General features: G+C 38.6%; 3 protein-coding genes across 4 annotated transcripts; all 3 read right to left on the bottom strand.

The window, feature by feature from the left end:
* Positions 1–26: 26 nt before the first annotated feature.
* LOC120771948 (cyclic AMP-dependent transcription factor ATF-2) lies at positions 27–2,069 on the bottom strand. Its single transcript, XM_040100258.1, has 3 exons — positions 1,863–2,069; positions 645–1,802; positions 27–488 (listed from the first exon to the last, which is right to left on the bottom strand). Exons 1-3 carry the CDS (start codon positions 1,981–1,983, stop codon positions 346–348), a joined length of 1,422 nt encoding a protein of 473 aa, XP_039956192.1. The 5' UTR covers positions 1,984–2,069; the 3' UTR covers positions 27–345.
* Positions 2,070–6,323: 4,254 nt separating this feature from the next.
* LOC120772554 lies at positions 6,324–15,938 on the bottom strand. Of its 2 annotated transcripts, XM_040101239.1 has the most exons (5): positions 15,650–15,938; positions 13,676–13,755; positions 13,437–13,599; positions 13,110–13,230; positions 6,324–6,527 (listed from the first exon to the last, which is right to left on the bottom strand). In XM_040101239.1, the coding sequence occupies exons 1-4, from the start codon at positions 15,765–15,767 to the stop codon at positions 13,139–13,141; spliced, it is 453 nt and encodes a 150-aa protein (XP_039957173.1). In that variant the 5' UTR covers positions 15,768–15,938; the 3' UTR covers positions 6,324–6,527; positions 13,110–13,138. The 2 variants fall into 2 exon arrangements, with proteins under 2 accessions (XP_039957173.1, XP_039957172.1); XM_040101238.1 differs by lacking the exon at positions 6,324–6,527 and having other exon boundaries at positions 12,901–13,230; positions 15,650–15,937.
* LOC120772553 lies at positions 6,527–10,057 on the bottom strand. Its single transcript, XM_040101237.1, has 4 exons — positions 9,732–10,057; positions 7,088–7,167; positions 6,845–7,007; positions 6,527–6,652 (listed from the first exon to the last, which is right to left on the bottom strand). The coding sequence occupies exons 1-4, from the start codon at positions 9,847–9,849 to the stop codon at positions 6,561–6,563; spliced, it is 453 nt and encodes a 150-aa protein (XP_039957171.1). The 5' UTR covers positions 9,850–10,057; the 3' UTR covers positions 6,527–6,560.
* Positions 15,939–22,155: the final 6,217 nt, after the last annotated feature.

Raw genomic sequence — 22,155 nt, 5'->3', positions numbered from 1 at the left:
CCAAATATTAATTTTTTAAACAATTCTTAGTTTATATTTAAACATAATTTATATTTAGTTTTATTTCATGTCAACTGATTTACATACGAAATCATATATAATTGAGTTTACTGCATAAATAATATAAATCAAATAATCGATAATAAATCATTAATAAATTATTATAATATATATAATTAATTGCTAAATAAGCACGTATTTATAACAAACGCACTTTGTGCTAATACAATCACATTTCTAAACTAGTTTCACTATTTTATATACGCCATTAAGTCACTTAATTAGCAGTTTAACACTCTGTGGAAGACTTGTAAGCCATTTTCGAGTTCGATAAACTTAAAACTTTTATTTCTTCTCTACACGATATGTTATGGGCTGCACCAGAGATGGTTGTCCGGCTGACGGCACAACCATTGTTGGTATATTCATTACCAAATGCAATGTTGAAGGTGGAATTTGCATTTGTGTCGGCATTGCTTGTAAAGCACCTGAAATTTTAAATGAAAATTCATTAATTTCACGGAGAAAAGAAGACATATTGTTAACTTCGGTTGCACCGAAGCTATAATACATAATTTGATAAGCAGGTGCTTGGGGAAAAAACTTTTTACAGGATACAAAAAGGTAGAAAAAACGCAACTCACCATTTGTTGCCTGCAATATTTGTTGCTGCTGTTGTTGTTGTTGACTTTTAGCCAGCTCCTGCTCTAGTTGCTTGATACGTGCCCGCAATTTTTCATTCTCCGCTTGCAGTTCACCGCTGCGGCGCCTCAAATCTTTATGTTCGTTGCGCATCTTGTTGCGATAACGCGTTGCTGCCGCACGTCGACGTACCATACAATCTTCATCATACTTACAAGCACCGGTTGCTGAATTGCGCGCACGTCGTGTGCTACTAGTGGTTTTTGTCACCGGCGTTGCCGCCGCCGTGTGTGTTTTATTACCGTGGCTCAGTATAGCCTTTAGACGCTCCTTGATGGGTAGTTGCGAGGTGGGTGTAAGGCTGGCGCTACTAGGTTCATGTTGTGTCGGCGTAGGTAGTGATGCAACGGTAGCAGTCGCGCTGGTGGTAGTGGTAAGTGCTGCCGTTGTGGTGGTGGCGGAAGTTTTTGTGCTCAACGGTGGCAATTGTGTTGTTGCTTTTTTTGTGTTGGGAGTTGTTGACGCTGGTGCTAATTTTGGCATTATGAAGGGCTTAACCGTCTGTATGGGTATTGCATTGGTCGCTAAGACACCCGCTGGTTTGGCTTCTAAATTACTGCTCAGTGTTTTGTTTGTATTGTTCTCGGGGAACGTCAATGTAATCAACTGTGGTTGTATGAACTGTATCGCTGTGGTGGGTAGTTGTATGTATGGCACTTGCACTTCAGGTGCTGCTACTGGTTTTTCAGCGATTGTGCGATATTTATAAATTTTTCCATATCCCCCCGAAGATGTGGTCGAATTGTTTGAGTTCTGTCGTGATGTGCCGATTTTGTAAGCGTCCGTTGCCGCGTTAAGTATCTCATCCACGACGGGTACGTCCAGCGTCACCGTTGCCGAAGTGGGACTGTCCAGCGGTTTGCTGAGCATTTCACAGCTCTGTATCGCTTCCAGATGTGGATACACTTGCGGTGTGTGTAGTGAATCTTCATCGGCATGCATCTCTACTGAATCGAGTTGACGTATTGGTGTCTGTCCATTGTGTTGTTCGCAGGCACGTCGAAAAGTCTCCTCGAAGGGATTGACATGACGTAAATCTTCGAAGAGTCCCACTTCTTCACAATTGCGTATCAGGCGTGTTGGTGTCGGCGTCTGGTCGGCTGCATATAAATTTAATTATTTACGTAATTTTCAAACACAATGCACCATCAACTACTTACAGCCCGCAAAGAGATTCTCGGTTTTTTGGTCGTTTAAACTCAAATCTAACATCATGTCGTGCTTCTTCTCACGTTCACATTCGCTGCCACAGTCAAAAACCTTATCGGTAGACAATTCCATGTTCCTGCTGTTCGATGACGTCCCAATCCAGTTGCTTATTTTAGTATATTTGTGAGGAATTTCCTGCACAATTTCACTTTTGTTATTATTCTTTTTTATTACACCTTCCCTTTTACATGGTTTTCTTGAAATAGTGTTGTCGCAAATTGAACAGCAATCATATGGTCATGTTTGTATCCGGTTTTTTTATTCTGAACAAATTTGGAATGAGTAATTGTTTTCGTTTTTTGTAATGAAAAAAGCGGTAGTAAATGAAATATGTGCCTTTTTGGAATGTGTGCTGCATATAATGAAATGTTTAAAGTACTGATTTGTCGTTAACACGTGTTACTTTGAAAATCGAACTTCAACATAACCTATAAAACACATTTGTATTAAAAATCTTGGTATTCAAAAGTGGTGGTAATTGAATAATGTCCCTGTGTGAGCTAAATCAGCATAACTATAGAGTTGATAAAATTATTTTAATTAATATTTTCAATAAACCAATGCTCTTCTCATGGAAATTTTGAATTCCCTTGATCCCACAGCCTTTCTTCTGACTGAAAAATGTTTTTGGCTGTCAGGAAGATTTTCTGCTTAAATTATCTCGAATCTAAAAACCCAACAAATGTTTATTTCATTAAATGTATAAAATGGCGACTTCCTAAAAAGGAGATTTTTCTAAAAAAAAAATCTACACCTAAAAATCGAAATCATTGTCGAAATATCTCATTATCTTCGTGTTATTTCGATCGCGACATACATATGTATGTATATGTATGTATGTATGTACATATATTTAATAAGGTGTGAAAATTTCAAATCCATTTCGGAGAATTTCCCCTCACCGACTCCTGAAAAGCGAAAAAATCATTAATAGTATTCGCCGGATCAATTTGAAATTTTCGGATGATATTTGAATATAAATTGTTTATAAATTCTATTTACTATATGCAAAAAAATCGATTTCACAAGTGGTTATAACCTCTTAATATACATAAGTGTCGGTTCACACACGGACTTTTTTGGCGCCCAAACCGTGTTCTTATAGGCGAGAAGACGACGAGGAAAGACCAAGGGACCGTGTCGCTCGTGCTTGGGTGGAACGCTTTGTTTTCTTATTCGGAACAGCTCGCTGCTACGAAATTTGGCATTCTTTTTCATTTTGAAACTCCTTTCATGGTTGCAATAGCACTCAGTTTCAAAAGCGTAAAAAGCTAATTTTATTATCTATTTTTTTATGTAATATCCATAATACGTATAATAAAAATATTTTGGAGTAGGTTGAATTAGGATGAAATGAATAAGGATGAAAATTATGCGTACGTGAAACATACAAGAATTTGAAAATATGATATGAAAGAAAATTGTCCGACAAGAATTTGAAAATATGATATGAAAGAAAATTGAGCGACACCAAAAATAATTTGCCAATAATGATCGATGAAAGAGTCCCCGTCTAAACCCCTGTAATTCATTTATCGAGACTTGACCATGAATAGTTTACTCACATATGTCCTGGATCCCCTCCCAATAGTATCCATCCTTTTTCAAGTTCATTTAAGCCTCTGAAACGAGATATTTGTTTGTTAATCCAAAGACAACCTCATTAAGCTCTTATTATAATTCATGTAACTGTATGCTCATTCTAAGTAAAAGTAAAACACCGTGGAAATGTCCATAGAGCTTGAAAAAATTTTGTTAAATATAAAAAGTAAAGCTTTTTAGGGTGTAAAGTATTTAAAATTACCAATAACAAGGTTTTCAACTGTTGGGTTTTTGATTAATTGAATAGGATTTTGAGTTTTCACTTATGCTGTTCTTCCAGTAAACCGATGCCATTTAAGTATTGACAAGTTGTTGATTGATCACCCACAATTTAAGAATTTGTTGTTAAATATGAGTACAGGTATATTCCGAAGCTGGCTCGATCAACTGGTCGTTATTGAAATAAAGTGAAGTGCCTAATTTCGTATTTAGCTTGATACTAGTAGTACTAGGGGATGCATTTTTTCTCTCTCTCTGCTCTTCAAAACGATGAAAAAGTTACCTGAATATAAAATATATATAATATGTTGAGAGTATAATAGCTTTGTTCACCTAACGGTTGTTTGTATCTTCCTGCTGTTGTTGTTTTAACGGTTATCAATCCCCGTTAGGATGGTAAGGGTTATCTGTATTGTTATCGACGTCATCTAACGGGAGGCCCAGGAAACGTGCTGTTTCGACGGGGTTGGACCAAAGGGAAAAGGATGTTAGATAAGTGGGGTTGATAGGGCATGCAAAGAGGTGGTCAGTGTCATGCGAAGACTCCTTGTATGTCAGGGTCTATTCTGGATAAGTAGGAGTTTAACCTGCTACAATATCCAGAACGAAGCTGAGCTAGGGTCACTCGCGTTTCTCGCGGCAACTCGAGATCTTCGTCTGCGTTGGGTGGTGGTTTGACTCCAAGAACGTCATTCACGGGAAGAGAGTCGGTGAAGGTGTTAATGGCTCCACTGTGAATGGCAGTCAGTACTTGTCGAAAGTCAGTTGCGTCCGAAGTCCGGTCGGCGTACTGTACGACGTCGTCGACGTTGTCAAGGAAGAACCTTTTGATGCTCCTAGGAGGCGGTTCCGTTCCAAGCAGATGGCTGTAAGGGTGATTTCTACGAAAACATCCCAGCAGGAACTGCTTGGAGAGGAGTTCATTATGCTCCTTAATTGGGAGCATAAGCGTCTCACTGTGTAGGTGTTCGATGGGAGACATTAAAAAGCATCCCGTCGTGGTCCGGAGTGCAGTATTTTGGCAGGTCTCGAGTTTCCTCATCTGCGTACCAGTGCGATTCCCACGACAGCCGGTTCACGTACCGGAATTGACTCGGATTTCATCCGACCAAGGGCTGTTTTTTCGGCGATCTAACCCCGTTTGGATCGGTGAGTGTTAATTTGTGTTTGCGTATCTTCTTCCTCTTCTTTATTGGCACCATTTACGCGATTATAACCGAGTTCCAAGAGTGGAGGTCTTTCTCTTCCTCTGCTTCCCCCCGTGATTACTGCGCCGAATACTCTCAGAGCAGGTGTGTTTTCATCTACTCGACGATATGACCTCGCCATTGTAGTCGCAGTCTCTTAATCCGCTGAACTATGTCAATTTACAACTCACCGTTTCATCGTCTGCGATATTCGCCATTGCTAATGAGCAAACTACCACAAATCTTCCAGGGAACCTTCTTCTCGTTCACTACTAAACCATTTGCTTCGCTTTCTTATCCAGTCTGAAGAAAAAAAAAAACACTCGTAAATAAGATTGTACCTTCTCTATATAGCTCTGCAGCTCGTATTATTTTCTCCAGATTGAATTGAAGAAGTTACACTATACAGAGTCTCCTTGTCTGAAACCTCGTTTGGTATCGATCGGATAGGTCCTTTCCGATCCTGACAGAGCTTTTGTATTACTCAACGCCAGTTTACACAGCCATATTAGTTTTGCGGGGATACCAAATTCAGACATAGCGGCATAAGGGCAGCTCCTTTTCGTGATGTGTATCGATCCTCTTTTCTTTCTAGCAAGGGACACCCAAAATTCCTCTAGTAGGCTTAATGTATATACATATGTATCTCCTAAATCATTAAAGCACAATAATTAAATTCACCTTCAGAAAAGGAATTTCCACCGTCAGTGTGAAAATGGATGAAATCGGATGATATTTCCTTCGTATGATTGGTATTTGTATGTGAGGTACCTTAATGAAATCCAGGAAACTATTTTTTTAGTATGTGATATTGCCAAAAATATATAAAATCGGTTTAATACTACCCGATAACAATTCGTATGTCAGTATTTGTTGTTTTTTTAAATTTGTTATTTTTTTTTGTTTCTTTGTGTTTTCTTCTATTTTTTTACGGTTTTTGTTTTTGTTGTTTTGTGTTTCTGCGCTGTATTGCTATTGTTGCTAATGTCAGCGATGACAGAGCTTGCTGCGCAAAATGCCGTCATCACATTTGAATTTGTGTCGCGCCCACATTTTCAAGCTCCCATATATGAGCAATAAACCAAAAATTGTAAAATTTTTGAAAAACAAGCTGTACTGGTATTGTTTGTTTTTATTTTTCTTCTTTATTTAGCGTTCAATTTAAAATGTAAAAAATTAGAAAACGTAAAGTAGAGAATGACTGCGATGGAGTCTGCTAAGCGACGGCAAGGAAATTAACATATTAATTAGTAGATAAATAAGCTTACAGCAGTAATACATATGAACAAACATACATAAGTATATGCATACATCTAGATGTGCGTACACACATGTATGTTCTAAAAAAAATAATAAAAAGTTTTTGTAAATATAATTTTAAGAATATTTTTTTATTTTTATGTTATAATTTATATATATAAGTAGATTAATTATATATAATCATATACTTTAATAATAATTTAAAAATGCATACATAAAAATTGCTTACTGCATTAGGGTGGGCACACATTGCCGCCATAGAATTATACAATAAAAAAATCTTATTTTGGTGTTTTCGATTTTGTACTCATAATGCATTTAAATGTGCATATGTATGTACTACAGTATATGGCTAAGTACATAGGTGTATTATGTACATATTTACACAACAACGCCATGTGGTGTCGCTGACTGACTATTCCGCAATTGATGGAAGTAGGAGTAGACGAGATATGAGCAGTAGCCGAAAATCACTAAAAACAAGAAGAGAAATGTAAAATTATTGCTAATGATAAATTGAAAATGAAGAAAAGAAAAATTTCTAGTTTTGTTTTCGACAACAACAACTAGAAACTACATATTATGCTTGCTATACGGAAACTCTTTTCAAAGTCTTAACTTTCTGTTCGACTAACACATATTACGTTTCTTAATATAATATTTACCCAAAGCCAGTATATATTCGAATAGTATGAGAAAAACATTGTCGAAGAAAGCAGCTGCGCGATAATCGCCATAATTGAAAATTACACCCAAAACTGCGATTGGCCAATGTATGAAGAATAGCACGGCGACGACAAGCCAAGCCAAGACCAGCCAAGCGTTGCTCTGTAAATAATGTTTTCGGAAATTAGCAAATCGGCTTTTGATATACATATACTCATTGCTATAAAATATATACTACTTACCCACAAAACACCGAACAGCAGCGCCAAATTGGCAAGCAGCTCAATAATGAAACCTACAAGTGAAGAACTGCTGTGCAAATCTGAAATTTAAGTAGAAATTAAAAAAATACATTATTATTTAGCGGATCTATGTACATATGGATTTAGCGATTTTAACCTAAAAACACGTAAATTTAATAATCTAGGTCCACACTGTAAGTTTGAAACAAATTTAAAAGGGAAGCGTCAAGTCTTACTACAGCTTCTATACTTCCAGTCCTTTATTATAACCTTGCAACATGTTACACCCGAGATGATACAAGAGAAATTTATAGAAACCGGGAGAAAAAAAAAAAATACAATGGACGTGGCACCTTCCACATTTCAGTGAAAATCAATATCTCAGGACCTACTCTACCGATCTTGCCTAAATTTAATAAATACTATTATTTATACATTCCTATTTTCCAGTGCGAAAATGAGCGGAATCGGACTACAACTACGCCTACTTTCCATAGAACACAATTTTTAATTCCTTATAACACCTTATAACTTCTGATCCAAGTAGAGGTACTTTTTCAATAGCCTTTTTTTGACAGAGCGCCTGAACAATGTTTAAAGCCTACTGAGCGTAATAATCGCAACACCGTCCATCTTGAGACTCAGCATTCATTATTGGATAATGTTCGACTGAATAGATTACGTCCATCACGCAGTGAAGAAAATATAGCAACCATAGCTGAGAATGTACACAAAAACCGTGTAAAGTTGATTCAGCACCATTCGCAGCAACTCGGACTGACGTATGGAACGACTTGGCGCAAAGCTTGTGTCGCTCGACCGTTCCAAGCGACATCGCTTCGCTTTATGGGCTCTTAAAAAGTTCCAAGAAGTTCCGACGTTTTCAAGCCAAATTTTGTTCAGTGGTGAGGCCCATGTCTGGCTCAATGGGTATATAAACAAAAAAATTTCCGCATTTCGGACGAAGAGCAACCTGAAGAGATTCAAGAGCGCGTGGACCTTCTGAGACGTAGCCGCGGCCAACATTTGAAATAGATAATCTTCAAAAAAATAAATGCCTAAGATTGTTCCTTCGATGATAATAAACATTCCCCTTTAAATTTTTGTGCCAAAATAAAATGGAGTGAAAAATTGCACTAGACCTCATATGTATGTAAGTATATCTAAAAAAAATGATTTCTATCTACAAAGAGCTGTAACCTCAGCAAGGCTATGTAAAATTTTCTGGCCTCCGCCTTTGATATTCCTTCAGAGCTTTAAATCCGCGTATAACTTGTTCACAATATACTAAGTCGCGGGACCAAGATAGAATTTAATTGAGGTTTGCTGTGGAACTTGGGCACTATTGTGCCTTCCTCTGTATCACAAGCACTTTTGAGAATTCCAGGAACTTTCAGATGCTCAGGAGTTTCTAGCTTCCATATCTTCGTCGTCGGATTTTTCGAATCCCTTATTCGCGACATAAAATTTAAGTCGCGTACATGTGATCGCCGTTTAAAATTGCTACAAAAATGTATCAAACCTGATATGTGTCAGAAAAAAAAGCTACGCTGTAAAATTAGTCATTAAAAGTTTTAAACAACAAAAGTGCCGCATAATGAGATCAAGCTAAAGCAAAAATAAACAGCAAAAAACTCCGACCAAAATGATGTCAACAAAACAGACGAAGGCAATAAACAGAATCACAACACACGATTCTCACAAAGTGTACAAAAATAACGAGAATTTTTAGATGTTCCCCACAGCACCCACGACGCATTCATTGCTGTTTGTTTTTGTAGCCAAAACGATTAAATTGCGCAAAAAAGAAAATACAATGAAATGTAATGAAACCGAAAGCAGAACAGAGTCACCGCAGACACCTCCAGCGGTTTGTAGTTTGCGATTTATTTTGGTTTTAGTCATTTGTTGATATTTATACCCTAAACAAGGTGTATTAAGTTTGCCATGAAGTTTTTAACAGCGAGAAGGGTACATCGGAGACCTTTAAATACTTTATATACATATGTACATACATATGTATATAAATGATCAGCGTGACGAGCGGAGTCGATTTAGCCAAGTCCGTCTGAACGTTTCACCGAGTATACGCGAACTCGTACTTCGTTTTTTGAGATATCGATCTGCAACTTTTCAGACGTTCTTTTCCTTACAAAAAAGCTCTAATTTGACGGAACGGCTGATATCGGACTACTATAGTATATATAGTACATAGCTACCATACAAACGGATCGATTAAAATCATGACCTGGTGTGGAAAACTTTTATTTGACGAGATATCTTCACGAAATTTGGCGCAGATTTTTTCCAAGGCAATGATACAATCTCTCAAGAAATTGTTCAGATCGAACTACTATAGCATATACATAGCTACCATACAAAGTGAACGATCACAATTAAGTTCTTGTATGTAATCTTTTGTATTTGTGAAGGATTTGTGCTTCGTTGCACCCAAGATATCGTGTTCCTTGTTATTTTTCACAATTTACTCAGTAATTAAATTCGCTGCCGTTCGCTTTTGTTTTGGGACTCTTTGGAAGCGCAAGCAGCTCAGTAATTTCTGTTTATTTCTTTATCTTTATTTTTACTATTTACTTCTATGATTTTGTCATTTAACGCCGTTCGTTTTGCATTTTGCACTTACAACTCGGTCGCGCTATGACGCCCAGCACCAGCATGACCAGAAAGAATATCGATATGCCCAGGCAGGCATTACGCAGACTGACATTGAATAACGCTTTGTCCGTAACGTATTTGGCCATCTTCGCACTTTTGTTTACAAAAACTGGTTTTCAATAGAATAACAAAGTTTTCTACAAAGAATTCTTTATAATTTTCACTGAGGAATGTTTGTATGTATGGCAACTAAAAAATGGAGACCTCACACTTATACCGGTTTGCCGCGCGTTTCTCGAAACAATCCGTACGCGTTCGCGTTCACAACAGAGACTGATCAATGTGGGGGCTGAGTGAGATTGCCAACGTGGTTGTCTCGTTTCGAATGAATGCTTGTGAGCACGCAGACAATGCCAGCGCTGGTTTTCATCTACCTACTATGTATTTAGAAATGAATATGTGCTCAGAACTTGAGCTCTAGAAGCGGCGTAAGCTCTCTATTTTAGATGTGTGATCGTATAACGAAAAGCAGTTAAAAAATAAAAGGTGTCACAAAATGTGCTGCGGTTTGAAATTGTGTGGTGCTTTTGCGTGGTTGTTATTGTTGCTTTAGTGTCGTAAAAATCTTATATGTATACTATAAAAAGTTAGGTTTTTCGTCTGTTTGCTATAGCTGACAGGTGCTAAACCGTTGCACGAAATGAAAAATGGCCTGCACCACTTTGAAGGTAATCCAATGAGGGTGGTTTGTAGAACAAAATTCAGAAATCTTGAACAACAATCAATATGTTCTATCCGTAAAAATGGGCCTCTTGGTTAACTATTGCAAGACGCCTCATTGATTATATGAGATTAATGCACCATGAGCCATAAAGCGCATATAGAGGTCTTGGACAGAACATTAAAAGACCTTAGAAACACCTTTGCTTTTATGGGCGGGATAACTTTTGTATTTGCTGGAGATTTCCGACAGATTCTTCCTGTCAATAACAGAGGTATGCAAACAGTTATCATCAAAGCATGCTTAATATCGTCGCCCTTATGGACTTCGATTGAAAATATAATACGAGTATTATGGACGAATATGAGAGCTCATCTTCATGGAATCACTGGTGGTGATTTCCCACAGCAACTGTTTAAACTTGGGGAAGGAATTTTTCCCACTTCAAATTTAAGCAGTATTTTTAATATTCTGCTGGATGAGTCTCCAGACCAAATAGTCCATAGTTTTGAAGTTTTAATAGATGCAGTATACCCTGACAACGAGAATTTGCACGAAAAGGATTTCATTGATTGTGTAACAGGGTAATAGTGTCACTCAGGAATGATAGTGTCAACGATATAAACGGTCTAATTATTGAAAAAGTTCCTTGAGAAATAAAAAAATACAAATTACCATTATCCCCAGGAGTTAATTAACCTGTTCTGGACTGTCACCACATGAATTGGCTTTAAAAATTGGAATTCCAATTATTCTTTTGAGGAGTTTAAGTCCTCCAAGCATGTGCAACGTGATGAGGCTGGTCATACTGAGGACTCCGATGATTTAAACAGCTTCAATTTTCAGTGAAAACATTTTTCGCTCTAACTACAAACAAGTCCCAAGGCCAAACTTTCGAATTAGTACGGATTGACCTACGAAAAGAATGTTTTACTCATGGTCAACTGTATGTTGGTCTATTGCAGGTCGGAAGTCCTGAAAATCAATTTATATTGCTTCCACAAAATAAATTAACATCAAATATCGTTTACAGGGAAGCTCTAATTCAATAAATTATTCAGGGGCAGAGAAAGTAAAATATAAAGTAAAGGCCTTTTTACAAGAAGTAAAAAAATAATACTTCGAATTTCTTTCATTTAGCTAATTTTTAATGACCCTACGCCAAAACGAAAAAGTATTGTAAATATAAAAAATACCCGTGTGAAGCCGGGGCGGGCTGCTAGTTCTCTATAAGACATAATGCTGATACGAGTATAAACGGGTACAATTCTGAATTTATTCCTATTGCTTTACTCTTAGGCGAGTAAAATATTATATATTTCTCGTTGTTGTTATTGTAGCGTGTGAGTTTTGATGAATTGACATTCCTTGGTCGGATAAAAAAATCCGTGTCCGTTCTGGTTACGTAAATCCGACGTTTCAGCAAAGGATCGCAAATGTTAATTCGGTCCACTAAATTTTTCACAGATAATTCATGTGGTTCCCAAACATCGAGCTTCTTTTTGTAGCCAGCCTTTTTTAAATGGTTCAAAACCGTTTGATCATGAATGTTAAGTTCCTTAGCGATGTCATGGCTGCTTAAGTGACGGTCCTGGTCAATCTTTTCCCTAATTTCAACGACTTTTTCGACGATAGGTCGACCATAGCGCGGTGCATCTTTCACATCGAAATTTCCAGAACAGAAGCGAGCGAACCATTGTTGTGCTACACGAACTGATACAGCATGGTCTCCGGAAACTTCACAAATTTCATTGGTGGCTTACGTGGCAAACTTCCCTTTTTTATACAAAAATTTCAAAATGTAGTGAATTTCTTCCTTATTTTCACTCAGTTTTGAACAGCTGTAACGTTTTTTCATCGTCCCCGAAATACATTTGCTTAAATGAAGCTTACAGTCTCACCTTTCCAACACCATATGGTATGACACAATGTATTTGGTAGCACTGGATATATACGACTGCAATGATATATTTTGACAAAACACGAAAAGACCTTTTCGACTAACCAATAGATGAATGATCAGAATGACGAGACGGGCGAAATCCGGATGTCTGTTGGTCCGTCCGTTGTATAAAATTTACTCTTCTTTATTTGTTTAAATTTCATTTGAATCTGTTATACCTCAAAATTTATTGCGTCCAGCAAACAATTTATTTTTCAAAATATGCATTTTCATAATGTAAAATCCGATAACAATGCGTATCTCAGTATTTGTTGGTTTTGTTTATTTTTTTTATTTTCGTTTTTGTGTTTGGTTATTTTTTTTTAAGGGTTTTTTGTTTTTTTTAATTTGTTTTTTTTTTTAAATTTGTTTTTTTTTAATTTGTTTTTTTTTTTTTATTTGTTTTTTTTTAATTTGTTTTTTTTTTAATTTGTTTTTCTTTTAATTTGTTTTTTTTATATTGTTTTTTTATTTACATATACATATGTATGTATGTATGTATGTATGAGCAATAAAGCAAACATTTTTATTTTTCATTTTTATTTTTATTTTATAATATATGTATGTATATATATAATTTAAAAGTGCATACATAAAAAATCGCTTACTGCATTAGGGTGGGCACACATTGCCGCCATAGAATTATACAACAAAAAAATCTTATTTTGGTGTTTTCGATTTTGTACTCATAATGCATTTACATACATATACAAATGTATGTATGTATGTATGTACCACAGTATATGGCTAAGTACATAGGTGTATTATGTACTTACACAACAACGCCGTGCGGTGTCGCTGACTGACTATTCCGCAATTGATGGAAGTAGGAGTAGACGAGATATGAGAAGTAGCCGAAAATCACTAAAAAAAGAAGAGAAATTCGAAATTATTGCTAATGATAAATTGAAAATTGAAAAAAAAGAACAATTTCTTGTATTGTTTTAGACAACAACAACAACTAAAAACTACATATTATGCTTGTTATACGGAAACTCTTATCAAAATCTTAACTTTTTGTTCCACTAATATATGTATGTGTATAATATTTCTTATTATTATATATTTACCCAAAGCCAGTATATATATGAATAGTATAAGAAATACATTGTCGACGTAAGCAGCTGCGCGATAATCGCCAAAATTGAAAATCACACCCAAAACTGCGATGGGCCAACCTATGAAGAACGGCACGGCGAAGACAAACCAAGCCAAGACTAGCCAAGCGTTGCTCTGTAAAAAATAATATCAGAAATTAGAAACACCGCTTTTGATCTATACTCATTGCTATAAAATATATACTACTTACCCTCAAAACACCGAACAGCAGCGCCGAATTGGCAAGCAGCTCAATAATAAATCCTACCAAGAAAGAAATTTTGAGCAAATCTGAAATTTAGTAAAAATTAAAAAACAAAATAAATGATTAATTAGCAGATCTATGTACATATGGTTTTAGTGGTTGTAACCTAAAACACAAATATAATTAATAATTTAGGTTTATACTGAAAGTTAGAAACAAATTTAAAAGTGAAACGCAAGTAAGCCCACTCCCGCCCACTACCCATATAACTGTTCTTTTAAGATACAAGAAAACTTTATAGAAGGCGGCGTCAAAATTGTACGATGGACGTAAAACCGCCCACATTTCAGTGAAAATCCATATTCCAGAACTTACTAGACCGATCTCGCCTAAATTTAATATATACTATTATCTTGACATTCTTATCTTCCAGTGCGAAAATGAGTGAAATCGGACTACAACCACACCTACTTCGCATATAACACAATATTCACTTTTTTCACTTTCCAGTATGCAAATCAACCATCAATAAATGCGTCTGGATAAAACATTGCGCCTCTGAGGTCTGCCAGTAATTGTTCCAATCGGACCAAAGCTTTTCAAGCCCCAGATACCGAATATGTGTATAAAAATTGCAATTGCGAAATTTTTATCGAAAACAAGCGTCAATCTGTGAGATAAATTATATAAATTCGAATTTTCGAACTTCCGGCTGACTTTATAACGAGTCACCCAACTTATGGCCAACATAATCGGCCTACTGAGCGTACTATTTGCTACACCATCACCCACCCTGAGACTCAGTATTCATTATTGGATAATATTCGACTGAATAGACCACGTTCAGCACGCAGTGAAGAAAATATAGCAGCCGCAGCTGAAAGTGTACACGAAAACCGTGGAGAGTCGATTCGACACCGTTCGTAGCAACTCCGTCTGACGTTTGGAACGACTTGACGCACAGTTTGTGCAAGAACTGAAGCCGCTCGACCTTCCCAAGCGATGCCGCTTCTCTCTATAGGCTCTTGAAAAGTTCCAAGAATATCCGACGTTTTCCGGCCAAATTTCAAGTTCAGCGATGAGACCCATTTCTGGCTCAATGGGTAAATAAACAATCAAAATTCTGGCATTTGGGACGAAGAACAACATGAAGAGATTCAAGAACTGTCATTTTATCCAGAAAAAAAAAACTGTTATTTCTTTCTACAAAAGGCTGTAACCTCAAGCAAGAAAATTTACAATTTCTGGCTTCCGCTTTTGATATTCCTTCGGAGCTTTAAACCACTAACCTCCGTATAATGTGTTCACAATATACTGAGGCGTGAGTCCAGAACTCAGTCGAAACGAAATATGATCGTCGTACGAAATTTATGAGAGCATTTTTTGGCCAGGAGAAAGCTCGCATTAAGATCCGATAGATAGATAGATAGATTTTAATTGAGATTTGCACTGGGTCTTGGGAACGTTTGGGACCTTGAAGAATTCCAGGAACTTACTGGGCGCTATTGATCTGGATATATGGATCCAAGAACCTTAAAGCTGCGTATGCAGATTGCTGTGTATTCTAAAATTAGGTGCACAGTGCACATACAGTTTGCAAAAAGGCTATATCCATATCTTCGACACCAGAGTTTTGGCATTCTTGATACGCGACATAAAATTAAAGTCTCGTAAAAATATTTTATGCAGTCTTAGATTGATCTAATAATGAAGTGAATAGCACAATAGCACAAAGCTGCCATACAAACAGATCGATCAAAATCAAGACCTTGTATGAAAAACTTTTTTATTTGTGAAGGGTATTATAGCTAACATAATGAGTTTCCTTGTTTTGTTTTTAGACTTTACTCAAGTAATTAAATTCGCAACCGATGTTTTGGAACCTTTTGGAAGCTCAATCAGCTCAGTAATTTCTGTTTATTTTTTTACTCTTTATTGATTTATTTATTTAATGCCGTTCGATTTTCATTTTTCACTTACAACTTGGATGCGTTATGACGGCCAGCGCCACCATGATCAGAAAGAATATCGATATGCCCAGGCAGGCATTACGCAGGCTGACATTGCACAACGCTTTGTCCGTAACGTATTTGGCCATCTTCTCACTTGTGTTAAAAAAAACTGGCTTCCAATAGAACAACAAAGTTTTCTACAAAAAATTCTTTCTAATTTCCACTGCGGAATGTTTGTACCGGTTTTCCGCGCGTTTCTCGAAACAATCCGTACGCGTTCGCGTTCACAACAGACACTGATCACTGTGGCGGCTGAGTACGAATACAATGAAACCAAACTGAAGGTTTGCACTTTCTTCTCTTTGAAGTTGTTTCAAGTATTTCTCTCAAGTTCATACAGAGTTTGATAATAAAATTTTCAAATACCGGAACAAGTAATAGTCCGAAAGTGCCAAGTCAGGAGAATGTGCTGGATGTGATAACACATCACATTCAAGTTGCAAAAGCTTTTAATGGGTTATCAAACTTGTATGAGGACCCTATATGTCAAGTCGAAATTAATTCCAGACGTATCATGTGCTTGTAAATGGTCGCCTTGTGCAAATTTGCATCGGCCAACGACTTTGTTTTATCCACATCGGTTTGAAAAATCCTTCCAGTGGTGCATTCTCAAGATCGCTATTGCCGGAACGAAATCTTGCAAACCAATTTTGACATTGGAGTTCGGTCAATAAATCTTCTCGGTACCCATCACATAATTTTCGACCCTGCTTGAACTGTATTATTATCCTCTTGATACGGTTAATCCGATCATTTAGAATTTTTAACATGGCCTTTTAAGATATTTCAGTTAGGTAATAAACGAAGCAATAAAAAATTTGATTTTGGAAACAATTTCGATTTTCAAGCCAAGAAAAAATAAATTAAAATTTGGCCCAGTCCTTTGATCATATCTGTAACTAATATTTTTTTGTTTCTGGACTTGAGATAATTTTAAGCAGAGAAATCTCTGGGGTCATCTTGAAAATAGGGTAGAGAGTCAAGGGAATCCAAAATTAGAAAATTAATCCGATTATTAAAGTACATTAAAATTCAGTACAGTAAATGTTCAAGTTTTATTATTTTATTAAATAAAATGCCTCTTCAAAAATCATATGCGTTACGAGTGAATATAACCTCTTAAGAAGACAACCCCAATTAGATCCCTTCGAGACACCCTTTAAGATGTAGCTGAAGCTAACGTGGCATTCAAAATAAAACAATAGGGCAATTCATAATCTGGTGCAAATGGTTTTGCATATTTGCTATTGAAAATTCGCTGTACATTTTGTTAGTGTAAAAGCATGATGGAGTCATGTGTAGAAGTTCACGCAAGTGAGGAAAGTTCTCTGATCGCCATTCACTTGGGAGTGGCCAGAAACGATTCTTTTACTATAACTCAAGCAGCTCACGACTTCCGGCCTTTGACCAAGTATCCTCTGGGTAGCCTAAGAACATCCGTTTGAAGGCGAGCTAAAGTGAGAAGGCGAAACATTCCCTCCGCAGGGTTGTGCGCTGGGTTTGGGACCCGCCACGTAAAAAAAACACCCCCAATGAATGGAAGCAACAAGCCTCAACAAGCACCATGGCAAACGAAATAAGGACTACGAATTAAGGGCATGCACCTGGAATGTCCGGTCCCTTAATTGGGAACGTGCCGCTGCCCAGCTGGTTGATGTCCTCGTAAAGACAAAGGCTGACATCACCGCCGTCCACGAAATGCGATGGACGGGACAAGGACAGAGACGAGTAGGTCCTTGTGGCATTTACTACAGCGGGCATATAAAGGAGCGCAAGTTTAGTGTGGGATTCGTGGTGGGAGAGAGACTCCGTCGCCGAGTACTAACATTCACTCCGGTGAATGAACGTTTAGCCACAATCAGCATCAAAGTGAGGTTCTTCAACATATCGCTGATTTGCGCCCACGCCCCGACGGAAGAGAAGCACGATGTGACCAAAGATGCCTTCTATGACCGCTTGGAGCGCACCTATGAGAGCTGCCCTGCCACGATGTCAAAATCGTGCTTGGCGACTTTAGCGACTTTAAGGTGGCAAAGAAGTTTCTTTGGCACTACGGTTGGTAAATTCAGCCTCCACGACGAAACATCCGCAAATGGGTTGAGGTTGATCGACTTCGCCGAGGCCCGAAATATGGTTATCTGTAGTACTAGATTCCAGCACAAGAAAATACATCAAGCTACCTGGCTGTCTCCGGATCGAAAAGCAACCAACCAGATCGATCATGTTGTGATAGACGGAAGACACGTCTCCAGTGTTCTAGACGTGCATACGCTCCGAGGTCCTAACATCGACTCGGACTACTGTCTTGTTGCAGCCAAGATTCGCACCCGCTTCTGTGCAGCAAAAAACGAACGCCAACAAACAAAAGGAAGGTTCGACGTCGAGAAGCTGTAATCACAACAGACAGCAGAACGATTTTCTACCCGGCTTGCACTCCTGCTCTCTGAGAGCACTCGTCAACAACTCTGTGTAAGGGAACTGTGGGACGGCATTCCAAACTCCTTACGTACAGCTGCAACCGAAACCATTGGTTTTCGGAGAATGCAAAAGAATAGCTGGTACGACGAGGAGTGCCGTGTCGCAGCAGAGAGAAAACAGACTGCCTCCCTCGGAACGATACCATCGACCACAACACGTGCGGGATGGGATAGATACCGAGAGTTGAAGAGGGAAGCGAGACGCATTTGCAGACAGAAAAAGAAAGAAAGAGTATGAAGAGCTTGATAAGCTGGCCGACAGAGGTATTGCTCGAAAATTCTATGAAAAAATGCGGCGGCTTACAGAAGGTTTCAAGACCGGAGCATACTTTTGTAGAACCCCCAAAGGTGATCTAGTCACCGATGCCCAGATCATACTTAAATTATGGAGGGAACACTTCTCCAGCCTGCTGAATGGCGGTGAACGTACAACACCAGGAGAAGGCAAACCTGATTCCCCAATCGATGACGATGGAGCAGACGTTCCAATGCCCAATCATGAAGAAGTTCGAATAGCAATTACCCGCTTGAAGAACAACAAAGCGGCGGGGGCCGATGGATTGCCGACCGAGCTATTCAAACACGGCGTCGAAGAAATAATAAGGAGCATGCATCAGCTTCTTTGTAGAATATGGTCGGACGAAAGCATGCCCAACGATTGGAATTTAAGTGTGCTATGCCCAATCCATAAAAAGGGAGACCCCACAATCTGCGCCAACTACCGTGGGATAAGACTCCTCAACATCGCGTATAAGGTTCTATCAAGCGTATTGTGTGAAAGATTAAAGCCCACCGTCAACAAACTGATTGGACCTTATCAGTGTGGCTTTAGACCTGGCAAATCAACAACCGTCCAGATATTCACCATGCGCCAAATCTTGGAAAAGACCCGTGAAAGGAGAATCGACACACACCACCTCTTCGTCGATTTCAAAGCTGCTTTCGACAGCACGAAAAGGAGGTGCCTTTATGCCGCGATGTCTGAATTTGGTATCCCCGCAAAGCTAATACGGCTGTGTAAACTGACGATGAGCAACACGAAAAGCTCCGTCAGGATCGGGAAGGACCTCTCCGAGCCGTTCGATACCAAACGAGGTTTCAGACAAGGTGACTCCCTATCGTGCGACTTCTTCAACCTGCTGCTGGAGAAAATAATTCGAGCTGCAGAACTTAATCGAGCAGGTACAATCTTTTATAAGAGTGTACAACTGCTGGCGTATACCGATGATATACAAACAGTCGTCGCACTCGCGACTTGGCTGTCACGTCACTGTTGACAGTCATAACTTTGAAGTCGTAGAAAATTTCGTCTATCTTGGAACCAGCGTAAACACCACCAACAATGTCAGCCTGGAAATCCAACGCAGGATAACTCTTAACAACAGGTGATAATTCGGACTGAGTAGCCAATTGAGAAGCAAAGTCCTCTCTCGACGAACAAAAACCAAACTCTATAAGTCACTCATAATTCCCGTCCTGCTATATGGTGCAGAGGCCTGGACGATGACAACAACTCATGAGTCGACGTTGCGAGTTGTCGAGAGAAAAGTTCTGCGAAAGATTTATGGTCCTTTGCGCGTTGGCCACGGCGAATATCGCATTCGATGGTACGATGAGCTGTACGAGATATACGACGACATTGACATAGTTCAGCGAATTAAAAGACAGCTGCTACGCTGGCTAGGTCGTGTTGTCCGGATGGACGAAAACACTCCAGCTCTGAAAGTATTCGACGCAGTACCCGCCGGGGAAGCAGAGGAAGAGGTAGACCTCCACTCCGTTGGAAGGACCAAGGGGAGAAGGAAAGCGTAGCGAAAAAAAGAATCGCGTAAGCGGTGTCTACGCCAATAAAGAAGAAGAAAGCAACAAAATGTACAGCGAATTTGCAATTGCAAATATGCAAGACCATTTGCACCAGATTCTGAATTGCCCTAATATTTGTATAAAATATTCATACGTACATTTCTATAGAAACGCTCTATTTAGAATCGTAAGTTTTTTTTTTATAAAAGTTCACTGTCTCGTTCTTTGCATAATTTACTGGTCGGTAAGTGGATTGTTTCGTGAGCGTGCCTTGACGTGAACAGATTGGATATGACTGTTCTAGCATTTCTAAAAGCAGCAACAACAAAAAAGCCTATAGATAATTTCCCGTGAAGCATTTAAATAATTATTGGAAATCTAATATTTGCCGTTCAAACCGCTCCTCTCTAGCTTCGCTTTGCATGCTGATATTAGAGCTTATCTTTGTGTATAGTTCTGATGCTGCGAGTTAAAGCGAAATTCACGCAGTTTCGCAGTCGCCGTCGTTGCTGATTCACTATGCAAATTCTTTCCACCATTTACAGGGTGTACTCGTCGTGACTTCATCAGCGGTTAACCTTCGCTAGCAACGTCTATGAAATCATTCGCTACAGCATCTTCTTTTTAATCGCTTTTAAGCGGGAAAGCGAGAAAACATATAAATTAAGTCATGCGCTGGGAAGCCTTATTAGTGTATCTGATGTGTTATATTTAGAAACATACATACATACATATACATATATGTAATACATACAAAACATGAGATCGTTTTAATTACTGAGGCAAAATAAGCCATAGGCGATGTCCATTTACAATTTTTTCTATGAAAATTTAAATTTTTAGTCGCAAGTTTGTAGCTAATATAATTTTAAAATTGCCTCCGTTCGCCTGGTGAGTTCGTTATACGTTTAGATTCTGCCCTGTTCTGGCTTTCCTCAATTGTATGTTTGTCATTCGTCTTCAGTATGTCTCACTGCATTAATTTTTCATATTCCTCAACTTTGTCGACGACATAAAACAATACGCCGACCAGACTCCGGACGCAAGAAACTTTAGACATGCACTCACAGCCATTAAAATCTTCTCCGCTTCTTCTCACCACACATTGGAAACGAAGAGCTTTGTTCTAGATACTGTACCAGGTTAAACCCCAACTTATCCTGAATCGACTCCGACATTCCAGAGCCGTTCCATACCAAACGAGGTTTCAGACAAGGCGACTTCCTATAGTGCGACTACTTCAATCTACTCCTGGAGAAATTAATCTGAGCTGCAGATCAGAATAGTGTATACAATTGCTGGCGTACGCCGATAATATTGGTCCCAACATTCGCGCCGACTGAATAAGGAAGCCAAGCGTATGGGTCTGGTTGTGAACGAGGACAAGACGAAATATCTCTTGTCATCAAACAAGCGGTAATCTAATTCGCGACTTGGCTCCCACGTCACTGTTGACAGTCATAACTTCGAAGTCGTAGATGATTCCGTCTATCTTGTAACAACAATGTCAGCCTCGACATCGCAGAATAACTCTAGTCAACAGGTGCTACTTTGGGACTGATTAGGCAATAGAGACGTAAAATCCTCTTTCTACGAACAAAGTCACTCACATTATGCTATTTGGTGCAGAGGCATGGACGACGACAACATCTGGTGAGACGGCATTTCGAATTTTCGAGACAAGGTCAAAGGGAACATTTATGGTTATTTTGGTATTGGTAACGGCGAATATCGCATTCGATGGAAAGATGAGCTGTATGGATATACGACGACATTGACATATGTAGTTCGACGAATTAAGAGACAGCAGCTACACTGTCTAGGTCATGTCGTCCGAATGGATGGAAACACTACAGCTCTGTACCCGCCGGGGGAAGCAGAGGAAAAGGAAGACGAACTTCGAGCGACTAGAGGGAAAAGGACCTGGCTCCTCTTTGAATCACCAATAGGCGCCAAACAGCGAAAGGGAAGAACAATTGACCAGCTGTTCTAAACTAGGCTATTACCGTGTAAGCGGAGTCTATGCCAATAAAGAAGAAGATTGAGAAGTCACATACATATCTCTCTCACTCTCTTTTCATCTTTCTTTAGAGTACTTTACTATGACGTATTGTCAACCCAGAGTGTGTAGCTCGTTTGGGGTTATATTATAGACTCCCTCAACTCAGTGGGGCATGTACCATAGACTTAAACT

This window comes from Bactrocera tryoni, chromosome 3, assembly GCF_016617805.1.
Source record: "Bactrocera tryoni isolate S06 chromosome 3, CSIRO_BtryS06_freeze2, whole genome shotgun sequence".
NCBI classification, from domain to species: Eukaryota; Metazoa; Arthropoda; class Insecta; order Diptera; family Tephritidae; genus Bactrocera; species Bactrocera tryoni.
Note: the sequence above shows the minus strand (reverse complement) of the source record. Positions and strands in the feature narration are given on the sequence as shown.

What these genes read in the sequence shown, in the direction of transcription:
- LOC120772554 (XM_040101239.1), bottom strand. Translation starts at nt 15,767, where the DNA reads ATGGCCAAATACGTTACGGACAAAGCGTTGTGCAATGTCAGCCTGCGT. An exon ending in CGTCATAACGCATCCAAGTT is followed by an intron (nt 13,756 to 15,649) that starts GTAAGTGAAAAA and finishes ACTAAATTTCAG; the next exon opens with ATTTGCTCAAAATTTCTTTC. An exon ending in TGCTGTTCGGTGTTTTGAGG is followed by an intron (nt 13,600 to 13,675) that starts GTAAGTAGTATA and finishes TATTTTTTACAG; the next exon opens with AGCAACGCTTGGCTAGTCTT.
- LOC120771948 (XM_040100258.1), bottom strand. Translation starts at nt 1,983, where the DNA reads ATGGAATTGTCTACCGATAAGGTTTTTGACTGTGGCAGCGAATGTGAA. An exon ending in CGAGAATCTCTTTGCGGGCT is followed by an intron (nt 1,803 to 1,862) that starts GTAAGTAGTTGA and finishes ATTTATATGCAG; the next exon opens with CCGACCAGACGCCGACACCA. An exon ending in AATATTGCAGGCAACAAATG is followed by an intron (nt 489 to 644) that starts GTGAGTTGCGTT and finishes TTAAAATTTCAG; the next exon opens with GTGCTTTACAAGCAATGCCG.
- LOC120772553 (XM_040101237.1), bottom strand. Translation starts at nt 9,849, where the DNA reads ATGGCCAAATACGTTACGGACAAAGCGTTATTCAATGTCAGTCTGCGT. An exon ending in CGTCATAGCGCGACCGAGTT is followed by an intron (nt 7,168 to 9,731) that starts GTAAGTGCAAAA and finishes CTTAAATTTCAG; the next exon opens with ATTTGCACAGCAGTTCTTCA. An exon ending in TGCTGTTCGGTGTTTTGTGG is followed by an intron (nt 7,008 to 7,087) that starts GTAAGTAGTATA and finishes CATTATTTACAG; the next exon opens with AGCAACGCTTGGCTGGTCTT.